The sequence below is a fragment of the Sapajus apella genome, unplaced genomic scaffold (assembly GCF_009761245.1).
Source record: "Sapajus apella isolate SASKATOON/1434 unplaced genomic scaffold, GSC_monkey_1.0 scaffold125, whole genome shotgun sequence".
In the NCBI taxonomy this organism is placed as follows: Eukaryota; Metazoa; Chordata; class Mammalia; order Primates; family Cebidae; genus Sapajus; species Sapajus apella.
Window position 1 is genome coordinate 3,830,376 of NW_022437065.1, and position 17,868 is coordinate 3,848,243.

Consider the following 17,868-nt stretch of genomic DNA (forward strand, 5'->3'; position numbering starts at 1 on the left):
ACGCCTATATTCCTAGCTGCTTGGGAGGCTGAGGCAGGAGAATTGCTTGAATCCGGGAGGCGGAGGTAGCAGTGAGCTGAGATCATGCGACTGCACTCCATCCTGGGTGACAGAGTGAGACTCCGCCTCAAAAAAAAAAAAAATTATCTGGTAATGGAGTATTTTTAATCAAAATGCCCTGTGGGTATTTAGTGACTTTGCCTACTCTTAGTACACAGGTAAAGGGATGGATGGAAGAAGGGTCACTCTTCTGGGGAACAGTGAGTGTGTATTGGGTGGTGATGAGGGCAAAGGGTTAGGAAAAGGATGGATTCATAGGTGGTTGAGCTGCCACCGAGACTGGAGAAAGCACCACCTGGTTGTATCCTGCATCCTTGTTTGAGGGTGGAGGATGTCTGTGAGGCATGGAAACTTGGAGACCCTTACTTACCCTTCAGAAAAACTTCATGCATTATAGTGAACAGAGGCAGAAATCAGCCCATTGCCTCCTATTTATTTTCTTCTTTGTGAGGAAGTTCAAGACAACTGCTGGCCTCACACTTGTAATTTCAGCACTTTGGGAGACTGAGGCTGGAGGATCACTTGAGGCCAGGAGTTTGAGACCAGATTGAGCAACATGAGAAGACCCTGTCTCTCCTCTCTTTTCTTTTCTTTTTCTTTTCTTCTTTCTTTTTTTTTGTTGAGACAGAGTCTTCTTGCTCTGTCACCCAGGCTGAAGTGCAGTGGTACAATCTTGACTCATTGCAACTTCCGCCTCCCAGGTTCAAGCAATTCTCCTGCCACAGCCTCCTGAGTAGCTGAGACTACAGGCATACACCGCTACACCCATCTAATTTTTTGTATTTTAGTAGAGACAGGATTTACTGTGTTGCCCAGACTGGTCTCAAACTCCTGAGCTCAGGCAGTCCGCCCACGTTGGCTTCCTAAAGTGCTGGGATTATAGGCGCAGGCCACTGTGCCCAGCCAACCCTGTCTCTTAAAACAAAAAAACAAAAGTGGGGATGAGGGGCAAAGAAGAGGTTTATCATAGTGTCTCCTTTGATCTGAATCCTAAAAGAGCACTTCCCTGTCAGTTTTAACAAAAATATCCTTCTTAGTTAATATTTGATTGTTGTTATAGTTTTATACCCTAAGTTATCACAATAATTTAGTTTTCTTATCTCTTATTGCTTTATCTTTTGACATATCTTTAAAAATTTGTAGAGACAGCAGATGGTGCTTCGTCCCACGAAGCAGATATTCTGCCAACCTTGTCTTAATATTTTAATGTTATTTTACTATTAAAGATTTTTATAGCAAGATAATTAGTAGCTCACTTATAGTGCCTCTCTTAGTGTACAACTATTAAGCATCTTTTTGTATTATAAAACTTTTAGGCCTCGATGGGTAGTTCCAGTTTTGCCGAAAGGGGAATTAGAAGTGCTTTTAGAAGCTGCTATTGATCTTAGTAAAAAAGGTAAGTTATATGTTTTTATGCTTTCTATAATGTATGCTACTAGATGTACTTTTACTTCATCCTCAAAATGTATGAAGTGGATTTGTTTTCCTCCATTATAAACACATACTTACAGCTTACAAGCAGGAGCTCATATCCTTTGGACATTCTTAAAGAGTGTGAACTCTCTGAAGTTACATAAAATTTATGTATGTTTGTATTTCTAAGGAGTGGATTCATTGTTTAGTCAGATTTACAAAGAGGTTGCCACTCAAAGGTTAAACTTTTCTTTGAGATGAAGTCTCACTCTGTTGTCCAGGCTGGAGTACAGTGGTGTGGTTTCTGCTCACTGCAACCTCTGCCTCCCAGGTTCAAGCAATTCTCCTGCCTTAGCCTTCCGAGTAGCTGGGACTACAGTCACGTGCCAGCATGCCTGGCTAATTTTTTGTATTTTTAGTAGAGATGGGGTTTCACCATGTTAGCCAGGATGGCCTTAATCTCCTGACCTTGTGATCCACCCACTTCAGCCTCCCAAAGTACTGGGATTACAGGCATGAGCCGCCACACCCGGCCAGGTTAAACATTTTTAACAGAGGGTCTTATCTGTTATGAGAAATAATATATAAAAGAACATTTTACAATTAACTATTCTATAACTGATGGATGGTATGATGGACTCCAGACATATCTGCCCCCTACCCCCCTTGTAATTATCTTGAGTCATTTCTGTCCTCAAAATATGTACTATATAAATCTACAGATTATTTACACTTGCCTGAAATGACAGTGAGTTAGGGTGTGTGGCTCTTTGTACCTAGTAAAATCTTCATTCATAGTCCTTTAGTTAAAAATTACCATTTTATTAATATTGTACTTATAAAATAAACTGTCTACCTTACATGTTTGTAAGATAGTCTTGCTTTGTCACCCAGGCTGGAGTGTGGTGGTGTGATCACGGCTCAATGCAGTGTCTATCTCCTGGGCTCAAGTGATCCTCCCACCTTAGCCTCCTGAGTGGGATACAGACACACATCATCATGCCCAGCTGACTTATTTTTTTTGAGATGGAGTTTTGCTCTTGTTGCCCAGGCTGGAGTGCAGTGGCGTGATCTCGGCTCACTGCAACCTCCGCCTCCCGGGTTCAAGCGATTCTCCTGCCTCAGCCTCCTGAGTAGATGGGATTATAGGTACCTACCATCACACCTGGCTAATTTTTGTACTTTTAGTAGAAACAGGGTTTTTCACCATGTTGGGCAGGCTGGTCTTGAACTACTGACCTCAGGTGATCCACCTGCCTCCCAAGGTGCTGGGATTACAGGCATGAGCCACCACCCCTGGCTAATTTTTTTTTATTTTTTTATTTTGAGACAATCTGGTTGCCCATGCTGGTCTCAAACTCTTGGGCTCAAGCGATCCTCCCACCTTGGCCTTCCAAAGTGTTGGGATTAAAGGTGTAGGCTACTGTACCCAGCCTATTTTTTTTTTTTTTTTTATTAATACACAGGAAAGATGTCATTTTTCTCTTAAAGAACTGAAAGATGAACTTTCAGCTTTTGTTAAACCAACAAAAGGATATCTGGTGTTTTTAGTCAGGTGTCCAGAAGAAAAAGCTTAATGCAGGAATTAATCTTTCCCCCATCCCCCATGATGTTGGTCTGTTTAAGGTGCATTTGATCTAACAGAGTACTACTATTGTAGTAACTCTCAATTCATTTTTTAAGGCATTGCAGATTAAAAAGTAGTAACATTTCATTTTCTTAAATAGGATAGCTATGGATGTGTTATAACTAACAATAGACAGTATCACAATCGAAATTGATTATTGTCAAAATTAACATGTTTAGTACCTTGCTTTTAAGTTCAACTCCATGTCAAGGGAAAATTTGATTTATCTTACAATAATTTTCCTCTTTTGTTTGGAGAAAATATCCTTATGCCTCATTAATCTTGTAGAAGTAGTCTGACAAACTGAAAATGTAATACATGGACAGGTTACAGTTGTTTTCACCACTCAAATTTTTTTGTTCTTTTACACATTTGTTCACTAATTTGTCAAAAAAATTTTAAAGAAAATTTCTTACTTAAAAAATGTTTAATTTTTGTGGGCATATAGTAGGTGTATATATTTTTGGGTAATGAGATTTTGATACAGGCATAAAATGCATAATCACATCAGAGTAGATACAGTATTCATTACCTCAAGCATTTATTTTTTGTGTTTCAAACAATCCAGTTATACTCCTTTATTGCTTTAAAAGGTACAATTAAATTATTTTTTACTGTAGTCACCCTTTTGTAGGTCATATTCTATTTTTTGTACCCATTAACCACCCTTCTATTCTCTTTGTCCATGAGTTCAGTTGTTTGATTTTTAGATCCCGCAAATGAGTGAGAACATGTGATGTGTGTCTTTCTGTGCTTGGCTTATTTCACTTTAACATGGTGACCTTTTGTTCCATCCATGGTGTTGCAAATGTCAGGATCTCATTTTTTTTAATGGCTAAATAATACTCCATTGTGTGTATGTACCACATTTCCTTTATCCATTTGTCCTTTGACACTTAGGTTGGTTCAAAATCTTGGCTATTGTGGATAGTGCTGCATCAAACATAGTAATGAAGATACTGCTTCAATATACTGATTTCCTTTATTTTGGGCATATGAGCAAATTTTTGATGACTTCCATGCTAAGCATGTTCTAAGTCCTGACTAAAATGATGGGTAAACACTGATTAATGGTATTTCATTTAATAGCATTGACATTCAGTAGATGTGTATTCCTCCCTCCACCATATTTTCTTTCTGAGATCACAATGTTGACAAGTTCCAAATTTTTAAAAGTGTAAATTACTATCTCTTTTGTACTATGAAAGTCAAATAATACTTTCTATACAAATTGAATGTTTTTCATTTTGTCATTAAGAGTTAGATTTTCTTTGTTTGTAAGCACGTGGCTCTGTTGCCTTTCTAAAATTAGGTGAAATTAAGTAAAGCAGTGACACTGAGACAATGAAAGAAACTAATAAAGAAGACGACGTAATTCATTTTATTTCATCAAACACTTAGAGTATAAGGATATTGATGCTAAATGAATGATTTATAAACAAAATGAGATTTTGGAAAATTAGTTGTGAAATGTTTTTAAGTTCAAAGGCTTATTTTCAGGGAGCAAAATGTTATTTAAATTTCCCTCTAATGTGGTGCCGCTGATCACCATTTTGTGTTTAAGACAAGTGCCATAATTGGTAACATTTTCAATTAGTGTTAATATTAGTTGGTTAATCAACTTTTATACAATTAAATATTTATTAGCTGTCATTGAAATTTCCAGTTATTTATTACCTTTTATTGTATATTGGACATTGTAAAAATCAGAGAAATACTTTGTTTGCATTAATTTTTCTCCATTTTTCTTAGGGCTTGATGTTAAAAGTGAAGCATGTCAGCGATTTTTCCGAGATGGGCTAACAATATCATTCACTAAAATCCTTACAGATGAAGCAGTGAGTGGCTGGAAGTTTGAAATTCATGTGAGTCTTGCATTTGACTTTAAAGAATCAGATTTACATAGTGTTGCCTGTGAGTGGGGAGGGGTGTATGTGTGTATGGCTGTGTTATATTTGGTCTGTTATAATTGAATTAAAAGGTCTTAAAACTGGGCCAGGGGCGGTGGCTCACGCCTGTAATCCTACCCTTTGGGAGGCCGAGGTGAGTGGATCACCTGAGGTCAGGAGTCCCAGACCAGCCTGATCAACATGGTGAAACCCCGTCTCTACTAAAAATACAAAAAAAGCCAGGCGTGCTGGCACACACCTGTAGTCCCAGCTACTTGGGAGGCTGAGGAAGGAGAATCACTTGAACCCGGTAAGTGGAGGTTGCAGTGAGCTGAGACCGCACCACTGCACTCTAGCCTGCGTGATGGGAGCGAGACTTCTTCTCCAAAAAAAAGAAAAAAAAAAGTTCTAAAAGTGAAAAACTTAAAAATGTTCATAAATTCTCCTGAAGGCAATGTGGTCATTTAGAATAATCATGAGATTTAGAGTTAAACTTGGGTTTAATCTATCTATCCCCTGGGATCTCAAGTGTCTGTGACCTTAGGCAAGTCATCACATTTCATTAAAAATATAATGCTGTCAGTTGTAAGATAATGTCACTGTTTTACGGACTATTAAGAAAAACACCCAAGATGGGACATTTTACACATATCTGGGACACCAAAAGGTCAGTGTAGAGGTAAATGAGAAATGAACTTACCATGCAGAAAGGGACAGCAAAAACCCCTGCATATCTTAACCTTGGCACTTGGTGGAGGGAGGGATAAAAATTAAAAAGTGAAAATCTAAACCACAAGCAGTATTTAAACAGTTTTGCAGTCTGAATTCAAATTACAGTTGTGATACAGAAAATCCTTAAGGGGAAAATGTAAACTGGTCTCAGGTGGGTAGTGCCCCCAAGTGACCAGCAGAAGCAAACATAAATCCTCTCTGCAAATAACTTCCATTTAAGAAAACAGTAATGTATGATTCATTATACATCATATTAATATTAATTATAATACATTTTAACACATTATAATGTATTATAAGATAGAGTCAGATTCCAGAGATCTTAAACAGTGAAAAAAGTGTATGTCTCAGACTGATAAAATGCCATAATTACTCTAAGTCTCTGTTGCTGTTTTGTTTTGTTTTGTTTTCCCCAAGACAGAGTCTTGCTCTGTCTCCCACGCTGGAGTGAAGTGGTGCGATCTCAGCTCACTGCAACCTCCGCCTCCCAGGTTGAAGCGGTTCTCCTGCCGCAGCCTCCTGAGTAGCTGGGACTACAGGTGTGCACCACCATGCCTGGCTAATTTTTATATTCTTAGGAGAGATGGGGTTTCACCATGTTGGCCAGGTTGGTCTCAAACTCCTGTCCACAAGTGATCCGCCTGCCTCAGCCTCCCAAGGTGCTGGGATTACAGGTGTGAGCCAGTATGCCTGGCCTCTATTCTTTTGTATACTATGGAAATGGTCATAAGTTGTCAAGCAGATAATATTTTCATGGTCTATAACCTATTTCCCAAATATACCATAGCATAAACAGTCCACATCTTCTGATTTAACATGTAATTTTATAGGTGTAGAAATGGAAACTTTGGAATTGGGGCCAGACTTTTGCATTTGACATTTAGCTAGCAAATTTATCTTGGATGATTGACATATTGTTTATTTATTTTTATTTTTTGAGACAGAGTTTTGCTCTGTTGCCCAGGCTGGAGTGCAGCGGTGCCACCTTGGCTTTCTTGGAACCTCTGCCTCTTGAATTCAAGCTGTTATCCTGCCTCATCCTCCCGAGTAGCTGGGACCACAGGCGTGTGCCAGCATGCATGGCTAATGTTTGTATTTTTAGTAGAGACGGGATTTCACCCTGTTGGCCAGGCTGATCTCAACTCCTGGCATCAAGTGATCCACTCACCTTAGCCTCCCAAAGTGTTGGGATTAACAGGCGTGAGCCACTGGGTCCGGCCTGACATATTGTTTAGATTTTAGAATTGCTGCTTCTCGTGTACAAATTCCAGAGAGAAAAAAATAATTTGCATCTTATCTGTGGATGGAGAGTGGGAATAGATAACATATGGTGCCTCCTATATTTTTTAAGCCATAGCAAATGGCTTTTGAAAGGACCATATAAATTATGAAGCAAACAAATTCTAATTTTTTGATAATCAGTTTAATCACAATATTAATGAAATGATTAGCATAGAAAGTGAAGAGATAATTTTATTAGTTATGATACGATTAATATTGGAAGATATTTCTGTTTGAAATTGCAGTGCTTTGATCTTGTAAATCACCTTTCCCCCTTATATAACAGAGGTGTATTATTAATAATACTCATCGTCTGGTGGAGCTATGTGTGGCCAAGTTGTCCCAGGACTGGTTTCCACTTTTAGAACTTCTTGCCATGGCCTTAAATCCTCATTGCAAATTCCATATCTACAATGGTACACGTCCATGTGAATCAGTTTCCTCAAGTGTTCAGTTGCCTGAAGATGAACTCTTTGCTCGTTCTCCAGACCCTCGATCACCAAAGGTGTGTTGATTTGTTATTTTCAAAATTAATTAATATGATTGTTCTGCTCTGACACAGAATCTTCAGTGATCTGTATTTAAAGTGTCACAGTGAAATAGGTTTTAACACTTTTAAGTGAAAATATGCACAACCAGGAGCATTTTTCATAGCTTTGTCATTTTAGTTCTATATTTGTTTGTTTGTTTCTGCATGTATAATTATCCCCATTGTCTTCTGTCCAGCCTCTTTAGGAGTAGTCATAATTTGGATTAGTGGAAAGTAGACTGTACTTTTTTTGAAATAGAGTAGGAGATTGCTTCTTTGGCCAAGGACAAGTGTTGATCTGTAGGGCCGTGATCGTTCTAAGCATTCTAAAATTTTGACTCCAAAATCGAGTATAGCCTCTAAATACCTAATGATATATCATAAAATTACAGAAAATTGTTAATGAAATCAATATAGTAAGTCTTCCAAATATCTCTTAAATATCTGTATTCTGTACATAAATGTAAGTTTTCTATATTGGTGTAAACAAACTGTACATTTTTAAAAATGTATCCCTAAATGCTGCTTGTTTTATTAAATATATAATTTAAAATTTTTAGATTTTAGAGAGACAGTTTTAATATTATAGGTCTTGTACAAATTTCCCTTTTTCTATCCAGCCAGAAAAATTTTAAGTCATATTATTCAGAACTTGGTTTATTCTACTAATAACCTGAAGTTATCAAAAATTTGTCAAACTTAATAGTTGAGATTTTCTGATATTTTCCAGTTCATATTGTTGCCACTAGATGGCTTAGTTTTACTTGAGTAGATCAGGTTAATATCTAAATCATGGCAATCTTCAAAATAAAAATTTTCATCTATATCTGTATTTCTTTTTAAATTTTACCTTTTTTTCCCCCCTCTATATGCCAGTAATCCACAGCTTAAGAGATTCACAGGGAACAAAACTTGATTTAACATGGCTAAATATTAAATTTTTAGATGACTTCTGGTTGAAGATAATTTTGTATCTTTGAAGTAAAGTTCTTGCTATTAAACTAATAAAAAATAGCGACTGTGAGAGTAGACTTTCAAAACCTTCAAGAGTAGAGTTTTTAAAAATGTAACCCAAAATATAGTTGTGAATCAAGGAGAAGCATATTCTGTGGAGTTACTTAAACATTTACTTGCTACTGAAGTAAGAGAAATTTTATCATACAGTTAAACTGGTCTTTTATAAGCTTTTAAAAATCTGATTAAAAGGTGACATATTTGGCAGAATCTTCAACCATGTCCCTAGTTGGATGTAGATGTCATGATTAATGAAAAATCTAAGGGATATATAAGATCCCCCATATGTTTTTTTCTCCTGTTCTACAAAGGTGGTGGTGGCAAAATTCAGATCATCAAACTTAGTTGATGGAGATAAATTTTGTATGCTGTAGATTCACTTTCAAATACTGTTTGTAATGAGTTGCATTTACCTTTGAGAAATTTGAGTTACAGAGCTTAAAATTCTGCTTTATTAGGAATATTTTTGAGCCTTAATACTCAATTGTCCTCTGGAATTTTTGGTAGGTCTTCTGTTCTACTTCAGATTCTTTCTACACCCCCTACCCTCCTACCCTCCTGGGACATTGAACCTCTGTGGCCTCAACTTTTGACCTATGACAAAGCTAAAGCGGTCAGGACAATCTCTGAGAGTGTTACCTGTTCCCCATCTTCCCCCAAGATGTTTGCAGATGTTTAAATGAGGTTATCCAAACATTGAAAATATAATAAAAACTTCATTGGTTGCGACAAAAGGTCTCAGGTGAAATTCACCATGCTATGTTTGAGAAAAGGAACTTGTAGGAATAGAAAACTATGTGGAAAGCATATGGTAAATTGTAGGCTGTGTGGTCATTTTGAATTTCTCTATTTAGGGCAACTGATCTTTCTCTGCCAGTCTTGACAACTTACAGCCAGAGAAGGAAAGCTATTGTTTGGCAGCTGCTGAAGCTAGTCTATTAGCCTCAATTTGAAGCACTCTATCTTAATATTCCCAGTTGGTTAAGCGTACATTGCAGCTGAAGAAATACGGAAAGATTAGCTTTAGATAATTCTTTACTGTGTCCACACCTGCTATTATAAGTATTATGTTATTGTCAAGTATTTCATTCTAATCTCATTACAGTTACTGAAGAAATAAAATATATTACGTAATGAGCATATACTTTCTTACAATTGCTGAATGACAAAAGGGGTCTGGTGAATTAAGTACTCAGAGTGTTAATGGTTTTGAATTAGCCTTTTATGACTAAAAAGGTAGGAAAACACTATAATCTTATATGGAAATATGATAGTGGATTTATTAGATAATTTAGTTCATTTATATTCTTATAAAACCATATCAAAACTAGCATTAGGCCAGGCAAGGTGGCTCATGCCTGTAATCCCAGCACTTTGGGAGGCCGAGATGGGCAGATCACCTGAAGTCAGGAGTTCGAGAGCAGCCTGGCCAACATGGTGAAACCCAGTCTCTACTATAAAAATACAAAAATTAGCCGGGCGTGCTGGTGGTGTGTGCCTATAATCACAGCTACTCGAGAGTCTGAGGCAGGAGCATTGCTTGAACCCAGGAGGTGGAGGTTGCAGTGAGCCGATACCACACCATTGCATTCCAGCCTGGGCGACAAGAGTGAAACTTAGTCTCAAAAACAAACAAACAAAAAAAAAAACAAACCAAAAACAAAACTAGCATTAGTTATCATATTTTCTCTTTAACATTGGACATACAACCATTTATTTGGCATCTTTCATTTTTCCTGTACATTAAAAAAAAAATAGCTGTAGAAAATATTTTTGTGTAAGCTGTAGAAGAGAAAATTGCCTTTTCTGTCCATTGTTTTCCCTTCAGCAGCTTCTAAAACATGGCCTAAATTTTAGAAGGTGGCAAAGTGTGAAAGGTTTTCTTAGGTATGTTAATTTCTACATATATTTGATTCTTAAATCTATATAGCCTTTTAATTCATTTTAAGTTTTTGCATATAGACATGCTTTTAGCGTCACAACTGTTTCCTGTCCCAGCTGTATGGTACTTTGAGCTACAGCTCTTTCTTAGACAGTTCATCCTGTTGCATGGTGTTACTTCTAAGATACGGAGAACTGGGTGCAATTTATATAAGCAAAAGTATCAACCAGCATATTCTACTTAGGAACAATGGATATTAATACCAGGGCTTAGTTTTTAATTGACAGTTCACTCTCTGGCTGTTATTATGTTTATAGGGAAATTTTAATGTTTTACAACTAAACAAGAAGTAGATTCAAAATTCATTAATATTAGATTACTAAGTAGCTTCTTAACTCTCTTGAAGTCTTTCCGCCTCCTGAAAATTAACATAAAAGACTTTCCAATAATTAGAAGGTATTCATTCTTCTATGGTGGGATATTTGAAATAGGAGCATGTCTTCTAATTCTTGTTCACCACTTAATATTGGAACAAACAGACAAAACTGTGCCCCAGTGATTTAATCTGTGCTTGCTCCATATACTGCTTCTGTCTCACAGATGGAATTACTATGTACAAAATGCAATGTTTTGTGGTCCTTTGAAAGATGATTTGTTTTATTGAATTTACTATTTCTGGTATATTTCAATAAAGGTTTAGTGCTTGTTACCCCTTAAAGTAGGAAGTTAACTTTTTGCATTAATTGTGTTACAGGGTTGGCTAGTGGATCTTCTCAACAAATTTGGCACTCTAAATGGGTTCCAGATTTTACATGATCGTTTTATTAATGGATCAGCATTAAACGTTCAAATAATTGCAGCTCTTATTAAGTAAGTTACATTTAAAATTCAATGTTTAGTGCACTGTAGAATTGCTGGGTTTTGCTTCATAAAAATTGAGGTTTTCAACTGTGGTTTCTTCAACTAATTACTTGAATTTTTAAAAAGTAATATAGAGTTCAAAAAGTAATACAGAGTTTAGTCTAAATTGATTTTAAGAATTTGCATATTTACAGGAGTTTTGTATCTTTCTTATTTCAGACCATTTGGGCAATGCTATGAGTTTCTCACTCTTCATACAGTGAAAAAATACTTTCTTCCAATAATAGAAATGGTTCCACAGTTTTTAGAAAACTTAACTGATGAAGAACTGAAAAAAGAAGCAAAGAATGAAGCCAAAAATGATGCTCTTTCAATGATTATTAAATCTTTGAAGAATTTAGCTTCAAGGGTTCCAGGACAAGAAGAAACTGTTAAAAACTTAGAAATATTTAGGTTAAAAATGATACTTAGGTAAGATACTTAAGTCTTGAAGTAATTATGTGTGCCAATTTTAGAATCATACTTATCACTGAATTTTTCTTACAGATTATTGCAAATTTCTTCTTTCAATGGAAAGATGAATGCACTGAATGAAGTTAATAAGGTGATATCTAGTGTATCATACTATACCCATCGGCATGGTAATCCTGAGGAGGAAGAGTGGCTCACAGCTGAACGAATGGCAGTGAGTCTTTCGATTCTTCTTTATGTGAATAAGAATCTACTTAGGACAAAAAATTAGAATAGCTCTAGCTAAAAAGATTAGTAACATTTTAAAATAAACTCTCAAATTGGAGATGTTCTGATTGATTTATAACTCTGTTAATCCTGAGAACTTTTTGAAATAACATAGTTTATTATTTGGTATTGCAATGTGTAGCTTTAAAACATCTTTGATAAGCTTAGTGATGAATGTGGCGTTCCAAAGTAATTATTAGTTTGTTGGGGAGTGGGAAATTGATTGAAATGGAGTAGGTAGAGTTGATCTAGAAAGTGGATTGGGTAGTATCTGGTACCTTATAAAGTGGCCCTATTGTTTATTTGACCATTTAGGGTTAAATGTTTTAAAACAGGAAATGAAATTACTAGAATAAGAGCTACACAAATCGTTTTATCATGACTTTGAGAATTTTATTTTGAAAGCACTTATTGACATTGAAATTTTAGGAAACTTTATGTACCATAGATATTTTGTATACATTGTTTTGAAATGAGTGAGTATGCCATTTAAGCATAGTGCCAATATTTTTTGAATGTAGATTGTGTAACAGTCCTGGGGGGAACATCTGTAGGAGAACTGTACTTGCCCTCAAGGAGCCCTCAGTTTAATAGCGGAGATAGTGATTAGAGTGTGTTAAAATGTATGTGGAGACTGCTTAGATACTGCCCTGTAATAGAGGGTCAGGTGATAGACATCTGGTTTCATACATGTGATGTACCAATTTGCCTCATGGAAAAAATCCAGCACAGAGCTATTGAAAGTATGGTGTGAAGACTGCTGCTGGTTCTTGAACCAGTCCTAGATAGGACAGAAAATGGCATTAAGTGTTTAGAAACTTTAGTTGCAGTTTGACATCGCGACATTCTTATTTTATTTTACAAAAGTATCTGCAGCTCTGCAGTGGCTCAGGCCTGTAATCCCAGCACTCTGGGAGGCAGTGGAGAGATTGCTTGAGGCCAGGAGTTCAAGACCAGCCTGGGCAATAAAGCGAGACCCTGTCTCTATATTAAAAATATATATGTAGAATAAAATAAAAATATCTGCAACAGATTAGACATTAAAAGCTGGCTCTTTTTCAGCTGAGACATGTACTTCTCGAGCACATTTTGAGCCTAACTACTTTTTATTCTCAGTTAAACTGAATATTGCAAAGTCATACAGTGTGGATTACTCCCCGTTTGTATCATGAGTTATCACTTTATTGCTATAGATTAAATGAATGCTAGTTGAACAAGCTAGCATAGTGTTACAGAAAAACAGACTGTGGCAGCATATGACTTGATTCATATTCCAATTCTAGCATCTGTAAGCCTGTTTACATTTTGTAATAGAATAATGTATCTCTTACTAGGATTGTTTGGAAAATTAAAGAGACAATGAATAAGCAATAATAGTGCCTGGCACATGATAATTGTTAATAAAAGTAAGGCTGGGCGTAGTGGCTCATGCCTGTAATCCCAGTACTTTGGGAGGCTGAAGTGGGTGGATCATGAGGTCAGGAGATCAGGACCATCCTGGCCAACATGGTGAAATGGCCCATCTCTACTAAAAATACAAAAATTAGCAGGGCGTGGTGGCACACGTGGTAGTCCTAGCTACTCGGGGTGCTAAGGCAGGAGAATTGGTTGAACCAAGGAGGCAGAGATTGTAGTGAGCCGAGATCCTGCCACTGCACTCCAGCCTGGGCAGCAGTGTGAGACTTCATCTCAAAAAATGAATGAATGAATGAATGTAAAAAAAGAGTGCCTTTTTACCCAGGGTCAAAACATAATTCTGTGACCAAATTGGAATAAAGAATCCAAAGATTCTAAAATTGGTCCTGTACCCACCCTACCGTGGTGATTGTGTACTTTAATATTTTTCTGAATAAATGCTGGAGTGTAGAATCTTTTTGATTTCAGTATTTCTAATTTATGTTAGCATTTCTGTATGTGCAAAATTGTTATAAAATGATACTTTCATAATTTTCCATTAAAGCAACACATAAGCATATTTTATCAGTATTGTATCTTGTAAATGTGTTTTAAAATTTCTTATTTAATAGTGTGAGCAATTAAGAAAAAAATTGTTTTAATTTCTGCTTTCAAACACGTTTTTGAATTAACATTTAGGAATGGATACAGCAGAACAATATCTTATCCATAGTGTTGCGAGATAGTCTTCATCAGCCACAGTATGTAGAAAAGCTAGAGAAGATTCTTCGTTTTGTCATCAAAGAAAAAGCTCTGACCTTACAGGATCTTGATAATATCTGGGCAGCACAGGTAAGGAATTTAAGATGATGGCTATTTAGTTTTTAAAATGAAGATACTAAAAACTGAAGAAATACAGTAGCTGTTATGAAATGGTTGCAGGCTTGTATTGTTTGACTTTGAGAACATTTAAATGCTTGTTCCCCTGCCAGGAATCTTTTTGAAATAACCAATAATCTTTTAAAAATAAAAATATTCCTTTGTCTGTATTTGATAAAGGTTGAGAATTTGTCAGTGGTTTTAAATAAAGATGCAAACAGTAAAATCATAAGGAATGTCTGTTGAAAAAGTGTAAAGACATCTGTAATTGGTTTCTTCATAGACTTGCTAGAAAGCAAAAACCTCCAGTGTCAGATTTAAATCTTTATAAAGACCTATAATAATTATTCCAGAGAATTTATTAACTCTTTGGAAGGATTAGTAACCTTTTTAGTTTTTGAGTTGGAAACTACAGCTCCTTCTATTATCTTAATGACAGTTTTCTATTCGTGGATTTCTTGGGAAACATTATTAAGTTGTAGATTATAAAGCTTTGGGGTTTTTTTTAGTCTATAAAAACCAAGAAAACAGCCTTGATTGTTTAAGGTTCCAGTTTTGAAACAGTATTGTTAGTGTGCCTTATTTTTCTATTCGCAATATTAAAATTGGCATGTTAAATTGTAATAAAGGTTTTTATGAACCACCAGAGTACACATTAGCTGTATTTATTATATCGTGAAATTAAGTGGCCAGGTTTTAGGTAGCAGTTCTAAAGCATTTGATAATGTTAGATTTTTTTTTTTCCGCCAAGACAGAGTTTTGCTCTGTCACCCAGGCTGGAGTACAGTGGCTCGATCTCAGCTCCCTGCAACTTCTGCCTCCTGGGTTCAAGTGATTCTCCTGCCTCAGCCTCCCAAGTAGGTGGGCTTGCAGGCACCTGCCACCACACTCCACTAAGTTTTGTACTTTTAGTAGAGACTGGTTTTCACCTTGTTGGCCAGGCTGGTCTCGACTCCTGACCTCAAGTGATGTGTCTGCATTAGCCTCCCAAAGTGCTGGGATTATAGACATTCGCCACCGTGCGGGCTGTGTTAAGAATTTTCTTGTGTTACAGTTAAATGAAAGAGATAAGAGTACTTTATTGATAGTTGTCAGCAAGCAGTGTATACTATTTAATCTGTTACTCAGATTCTAGTGTTTTGTGATTTTGTTTTTGTTTTTCAATAGGCAGGGAAACATGAAGCCATTGTGAAGAATGTACATGATCTCCTGGCAAAATTGGCATGGGATTTTTCTCCTGAACAACTTGATCATCTTTTTGATTGTTTTAAGGTAATTGTTAACATAGCAAAATATTACCATTCTGTTTCAAATAGAATTGATTAATTAGATCTGTGAGTTATTCCTAGCCAATAAATACTTAAATAGAAATCCCATTCAGTAGTCTGTGGTGTGAAGGAATTGACCATATTCAATAGTCTGTGGTGTGAAGGAATTGACCATTGTTTTCTTTTCCAAGAAGAACTTGATGATCATTTTCATAATAGCCCCCATAAGGGAAACTCAGGCTATCACTTTTTGTTTTTTTTCCCCTGGCAGTTTCTATTTTAGTTACAGGTTCAAGCAAATTTTAGGACTACAGGGAAGGATGATTGGTTGCAATAAACAGTAAGATGACAGCAAGGGATTACCAATATCTTGGTATTCTGAGGTCATATGCACAAGCAAAATATGTGTTAATCAAAATATAACTGATAAGGTAGCCTAAGAACCCCTATAGTCATATCTACATTAATGCCATCATGTTGCTTTTTGAGGACATGTTGTGTAATATCTTTCATCAGTTGCCAGGGTTAGGTTTGTGAAAGCTCAAGTGGTCAGTGAATTTGTGGATTAAAAACATAAAGACCTTATGGCAATGTGCACTAAGAGCTGTTCTTTTGACAACTGGCATTAGATCATTAGGTCACCAAGGTTTCTTGTTAAAAATAACATACTGACTAGTGGGAACATAAATTGCTATAGCCACTTTGGAAAATATTTGGTATTTAAGTTTAAGATTCTCATGACTCATCAACTTAACTTCTGAATATACACTTGAGAAACTCATGATTATGTACACCAGGATATGTGTTCAACAACACTTGTAGCAAAAAAAAAAAAAAAAAAAAAAAAAAAAACCCTGGAATGTTCATACAGTGAAAAATTTCGTGGCAGTGAAAGAGTAGCTCATCCACATGGATGAGTCTAATGAACAGAAGGTTGAAAAAAGGAATAAAGCCACACAGTAATTCATGTACCTTGATTACATTAATGTAAAGTTCCCAAATAGGCACAGCTGGTTTCTGGGGTGTTGCTTGCCATGTATTATTTTTTACCTGGGTACTAGTTACACAAGTGTTTACATTGTGTACCGTAATTATGTCTAAATGTTTTAGGTCATACATCTTCATTTTAGAAGTGAGTTTTAATCAGGATCCTGATACGGTCCATGTGTATGTCTTTTAAGTTTCTTAGAAACTAATCGTTCTTCTACCGTTTGACATTAGGTTCATTTCAGTTTACTGTCTCTATAAACACTGATTAGCAACTTAGTCCATTTTCTGCTGTTATAGCAACAAAGAACAGAATTTTATTTGGCTTACAGTTCTGAAGGTTGGAAAGTGCAAGAGGCATGGTCCCAGCTTAACATGAGTTTTGGAGGGGACATCCAAACAGTAGCAGTAATTTTACACATAAGGCTTTTCCCATATTGCTTAGCAGCATCCCCAGCCTCTACTCACAAAATACCATCAGTACCCTACCCTTCCCCCAGTATGGTAACTATGTTGTATTACAATACTACTTCAGAGGTTTTAAAAAAAAAATGTATTTAAGAGTTTTTAATGGTGTGTGTCTTCTAAATTGAGATAATGTATCATTTATTTTTCTTTTTTGGAATTTATCTCTACCTATAAAAAATACCAGGTTAACTATATTTTCAGATCTCATTGAATAATTCTGTGCTCAGCTATGTTGTTTTTCTGATGAATTTGAATATTGTTAACCTGGTGGCAATTTATGAAGTGGTGACTATGTGTTGTTTTCATGTCACTTAATTTTTTTCTAGGCCAGTTGGACAAATGCGAGTAAAAAGCAACGTGAAAAGCTACTTGAGCTAATACGTCGTCTTGCAGAAGATGATAAAGATGGTGTGATGGCACACAAAGTGTTGAACCTTTTGTGGAATCTGGCCCACAGTGATGATGTGCCTGTAGATATCATGGACCTGGCTCTCAGTGCCCACATAAAAATACTAGATTACAGTTGCTCCCAGGTAAGGGTGTATTGCTTTGCTCTCTTTTTGTGACCTTTCCCCTTCAGTTAAAGGGGTTAGTTACAGGATAGTTCTGTATTACTCTGACATTGTTAGTTTTTCAATGATTTTTCAGAATTGACTTTTTTTGTTCATTAGTCTGCCTTAGGATCTGACATCAAGGTTTTGTGACTCATCTGAAAAGCATTTTAATCTCCTTGGGAGAAAGTATAAACAGAACAGATTACACAGTGGTGGTATTATCAAGTGTATGGTTCTGAAATGCCAGTTTTGAATAGATCATAAAATATTAAAGCTGATTAGGGACTTTAG

The 17,868-nt window shown here is 36.2% G+C and overlaps 1 protein-coding gene across 6 annotated transcripts in view; it reads left to right on the top strand.

The window, feature by feature from the left end:
* Positions 1-17,868, top strand: part of USP9X (ubiquitin specific peptidase 9 X-linked) — a 144,614-nt gene that overhangs the window by 43,233 nt on the left and 83,513 nt on the right. For all 6 annotated transcript variants that reach the window (XM_032261673.1, XM_032261672.1, XM_032261675.1 and 3 more), the window contains exons 4-12: positions 1,377-1,456; positions 4,853-4,965; positions 7,289-7,507; positions 11,182-11,297; positions 11,508-11,759; positions 11,835-11,973; positions 14,121-14,273; positions 15,468-15,572; positions 17,350-17,556. In XM_032261673.1, the coding sequence (XP_032117564.1) occupies positions 1,377-1,456; positions 4,853-4,965; positions 7,289-7,507; positions 11,182-11,297; positions 11,508-11,759; positions 11,835-11,973; positions 14,121-14,273; positions 15,468-15,572; positions 17,350-17,556 (1,384 nt within the window). The remainder of the gene's footprint in view (positions 1-1,376; positions 1,457-4,852; positions 4,966-7,288; positions 7,508-11,181; positions 11,298-11,507; positions 11,760-11,834; positions 11,974-14,120; positions 14,274-15,467; positions 15,573-17,349; positions 17,557-17,868) is intronic.